Source organism: Dendroctonus ponderosae, unplaced genomic scaffold (genome assembly GCF_020466585.1).
Source record: "Dendroctonus ponderosae isolate FM_Combo_2020 unplaced genomic scaffold, Dpon_F_20191213v2 Dpon_F_20191213_6, whole genome shotgun sequence".
NCBI classification, from domain to species: domain Eukaryota; kingdom Metazoa; phylum Arthropoda; class Insecta; order Coleoptera; family Curculionidae; genus Dendroctonus; species Dendroctonus ponderosae.
Window position 1 is genome coordinate 439,344 of NW_026018814.1, and position 1,879 is coordinate 441,222.

Consider the following 1,879-nt stretch of genomic DNA (forward strand, 5'->3'; position numbering starts at 1 on the left):
CCCCATAGTTTATTTAAATTTCCTTCATCCTGTAACTTTCGCCACCCACGATTCTAACAGCTTGACTGTTTGTCTCTGACTGTCAGCTGACTGTTTTGACAACGTTCAAAAGTCGAAACGCCCACTGGCGGTTAAATTATAACTAATAACTATACTAGCGAAATTTGACACTTGTTTTGATCAGATGTCATTGTGATTGGCTTTGTTCGGTTCTACTCAGCTTGTGCAAGCCTTTAAACATATTGAAAAGTGCGTAAGTATTGTTTTATGTTATCATAAACTAAAAAACAAAGGTTTTTCCATGACGAGCCCAAACATCTAAATTGAATTTCGAAAACACTGACCGCTTTAGTTAATAGAACTGAGGAGTTGCTTAGGGCTAATGCCTGTTGAGGGGACTCGTGCGCGAAATTGGGGACATCACTGTCGGTCAGATAACTCGCTGAATGGAATGGTTAGCAGGGCGTAAAATTCAATAAGCATGTTTTGGGCCGCAATTTGCAACGAATCGAAACGTGTCACCAGAGGCATCAGCTATTTTTCCTTTGATTCCATCTATGTTGCGCTATATAGACGATATATTTTAATAATATTCAAACCGACTGAACACGGAAGAAAAATAGGCTTGCACGGTCCAGGCAATCTGACACCGGCAATTCCAACGACCCACTCTGGTTTAAATTGGAAGCCCAAATATTCCGGAAGGAATGCTCCGAGCCATTGTCCGGCCCAGATTGAAGTCCTTTGTGGGAAGTTGAAAAGGCGTTAAACTTCGATAACAGCCTAGGTTTGCTTACGGTGCCGTTGCCAGAATTCTGGCTGTTAAACCATCCAAACTCCTGCTAGTTTACAAGTTAATTCGTCCAGAAAAATGAGTGTACGTTTGGATTATTGACGCGACAAAAGAGCCATTTGTTTGGCAAACAAATTAAAAATCGGACCTTCGGAAGTATCAGGCCAATACACATCATAACCGGCGAATATCATTGTGTCAATTGCACCTCCCCTCGGCATTGTGTGTTAATAATTTCTGTTTTGACAAACTAATCGGTTCCGGCAGGCCCCGCATTGTGTCGACGTATTGTTTGCGGGCGTGACGAGGGGCCTACAATGCGATGCCGACGCTGCCGACGACCGACGCTCTAGGCAGCGTCGACGCGCATAATTGACGCCTTTGTATGCATGTCACTCACACTAGCACGCCTAATTTGAGCCGCGATAAGGTGTCGACAATCCCTGAATTGCCACAGAACTCAAATATACAAAGTGTTCTCCCTATCAGGTTATACCTAGTTGATAAAACTTACCGGCTCGACCTCCATAGTTATTATGCCTGCTGTTATCCAAGCCAGAGGGCGGAGGTATATTGGCGTACTCCCTATTGTTATCGTGTTTGGGCACGTAATGACCCAACGTTCGGTGGCCCGATACATTCAGCGATGCTCTAAAACAACGGAAAAATCACATAGATCTCGCTCAAATTTGTATTTCACTCCAAAAGACGACGTAGTTTGAGTATCTTTTAGGCTTAACAGAGCCAGCCAGGCGTTTTAAACATCTATTAGAGATAAGTTCTATATTGTTGGGGCGGATTCATTTTTTTACAAACTTCTTGTTGGGTATTTCGCTTCAAAAATTTTTGTCTCCTTGAATGTCCTCTTTGAATTTCTTCACGTCTTTTACTACAGTCAATTTCGTTAAAACATTTTTCAATAAAAGAATTTGGATAATTATTGAAATTTTGAATTTCTTTTATAAATTATTTTTCTTTGGAAAAATTAGACTGATTACAAATTATTTTTGCTCTATCATATAGACTTTTTACGATACCTTTTTTAACCATTATCGGGTGATTTGAGTCGAAATTCAAATATCGGTT

The 1,879-nt window shown here is 40.8% G+C and overlaps 1 protein-coding gene across 1 annotated transcript in view; it reads right to left on the reverse strand.

Moving 5' to 3' along the window:
• Nucleotides 1-1,307: 1,307 nt before the first annotated feature.
• LOC109533012 (5'-3' exoribonuclease 2 homolog) overlaps nucleotides 1,308-1,879 on the reverse strand; it is a gene marked incomplete at its 3' end in the record, with an annotated part of 5,222 nt that continues 4,650 nt past the window's right edge. The window contains 1 exon segment of the mRNA XM_048667453.1: nucleotides 1,308-1,444. Within this exon segment, the coding sequence (XP_048523410.1) occupies nucleotides 1,308-1,444 (137 nt within the window).